A 2,500-nucleotide genomic window follows, 5' to 3' on the forward strand; every position below is an offset into this window, starting at 1 on the left:
GAGAAGGACGGAGGAGGAGGGAGGGGGGGGGGGGATTTGAAGATTAAGGAGAACCTCTCATGTTTGAGTGTAGACACCCTCAAACACACTCAAACTCTTACCCACACACACTCTCTTTCTCTCTCTCTCTCTCTCTCTCTTTCTCTTTCACTCTCTCTCACACACACACACACACACACTCTCTCTCTCACAAACACATCATCATCATTACCACATTGCACAATCAGAAGACCTCTGAATCAAACGTATTGCACAATTATCTTGAAAGCCAAAAGTATGAGCAGAACAACACTTTTTTTCCAAACCAGTTTGAGCCAGGCTGTAAGAATATCCCCTCTGGTCTAGATAGTAGTGGACGCAGGGTGGATGTTATCCAGGCCGTACACACACAGCTACCTTTTGGATAGAAGCGATGTTACCAATTGAAGTAGCCGATACATCACTTTTAAAGCTAGCTACGAAGGAAAGCCAGCTAGAATAAGAGCAGATAGTTACAGTGTAACTGACAGGACAGAAAATGTAACTATGGCAACGAGCTTGGGTGGTGCAAACAAAATGGTGGATACCCTCTCCGAATCATCTTCATTGTGATAGTCCTACTCTTCGTCATGATAGTCCTCCTCTTCATCATTATAGTCCTCCTCTTCATCATGATAGTCCTACTCTTCATCATGATAGTCCTCCTCCTCTTCATCATGATAGTCCTCCTCTTCATCATGATAGTCCTCCTCTTCATCACGATAGTCCTACTCTTCATCATGATAGTCCTACTCTTCATCATGATAGTCTTCCTCCTCTTCGTCATGATAATCTTCCTCTTCATTATGATAGTCCTCCTCTTCATCATGATAGTCCTCCTCTTCATCATGATAATCTTCCTCTTCATTATGATAGTCCTCCTCTTCATTATGATAGTCCTCCTCTTCATCATGATAGTCCTCCTCTTCATCACGCTGAACAACACAACACTGACCTGGGATCAGTGTCCAGCAGCACCTCCAGGGACCTGGCTTTAAAGGCCCACCATGACACCAATCAGTCAGTGAGTGAGAACAGGTTGGATAAACCTACTAGAACAACAGGATCTCACTCTCAACGTGTATGAATGCATACATACAACAGCACACACAATTAATATGAAATATAACATCCAGCATCAGCTATACTAGGCCACAGCCTACAAAACCAACTGGTGGTTACCGTTATATCATTATGACCAACCGTCTCTATAATAGTCAAACTCACTGGTGGAGTGAAGATAATTCATGAAGTCTTACCCTTACAGATGAGTTCACTGTGTAGATCTAAACCCCGTGGCCTCCTCTCTCTCCCCGGGCCTTGGAGGTGAGCGAGTGGACACTATCCTGCCATGGGAACGGCCAGCTATTTGCTCTAATTTGCAACAGAAAGGCTTTCGGGAGGATAGCGACAGTTAGGGAATGTTCTGTTTGGTCTGCTCTCCGCCGGCCTGTTTAAGTGATAGAAGTGTCATTATTTAGCCTCCAAAGCGGAGGAGAGGAGAGCAAACACGACTGTATGACCCTCGGTCTAGAGCCTCCGTTCTTCAGAAGCTCATTAAACGCGTTCCGACGGACACCGCATCAAATGGTGCTGTGGCCGACCTTTCCGGGCGTGAAGACTCCCATACCGCGGTCCTCGGCGCACAGTTCACTTCTAAAATGGATTCCGTTTAGAGCTAAAACGACATGAAAGCCGTCGCGCTGTGAGAAGAGAGGGGAGACTTATTAAAACAGCGGGATCACGACCGTTGGACTCGAGCCAAAGAGGAACTCACCGTGTCGCGCGCTGACGGGATTTGGAAGGAGGCTAGATGGCACTCACCACGCGCCCTGGGCCGCCGGCCGTGACCGGTCACTAGGCTTCAAGTGCCCGGTGAATTACCCTCACCCTCACCGCCATCACCAAGCCAACCTTTAGCCTAATCTGGCCTTTGATTATCGATTACTGTGCTTGACTGGTTTCCCTCCCTGAAAGGCCCATATATTCATATCGGATTCCCATTTCAGCCCTTCAGGGGCTGTTGGGTGTTCAGTGTGTGGCGGGTGATGGAGATGCAGGGCCGCTTCGTGGACTCGACACTGATCGACTTCGTTAACGACATAAGCCTGGTAGAGTTCCCGCCCATGTCCGCGCTGGTTCCGAAACAGTACACAGACAATACTCATCCCGGCACGGCCTACTGTGACCGGTGCTACGACCTGTCTTATCATGGGAACCGGGACACACGCACGTTGGAACACGCCGGGCACCTGCACGGCACGGGGAGCGCACCGGCATACAGCCCGGTGTCACATCACGAATTCACCGGGAGGTCGAAACGGAGGCGAGTGATCACGATGGGGCAGCGGCAGGCGGCGAACGTTCGGGAGCGGAAACGGATGTTCAGTGTGAACGAGGCGTTCGACGAGCTGCGGAGGAAAGTGCCAACGTTCGCATACGAGAAGCGGCTCTCGCGCATAGAGACCCTCCGCCTCGCCAT

At 49.7% G+C, this 2,500-nt stretch overlaps 1 protein-coding gene across 1 annotated transcript in view; it reads left to right on the plus strand.

Moving 5' to 3' along the window:
• Positions 1–2,066: 2,066 nt before the first annotated feature.
• Positions 2,067–2,500, plus strand: part of LOC310815449 (pancreas transcription factor 1 subunit alpha-like) — a gene marked incomplete at both ends in the record, with an annotated part of 477 nt that continues 43 nt past the window's right edge. The window contains one exon of the mRNA XM_083685219.1: positions 2,067–2,500. This exon is cut by the window's right edge and continues 43 nt beyond it. Coding sequence (XP_083541345.1) covers positions 2,067–2,500 — 434 coding nt within the window.

The sequence above is a fragment of the Argentina silus genome (assembly GCF_951799395.1).
Source record: "Argentina silus genome assembly, chromosome: 14".
Classification (NCBI taxonomy): domain Eukaryota; kingdom Metazoa; phylum Chordata; class Actinopteri; order Argentiniformes; family Argentinidae; genus Argentina; species Argentina silus.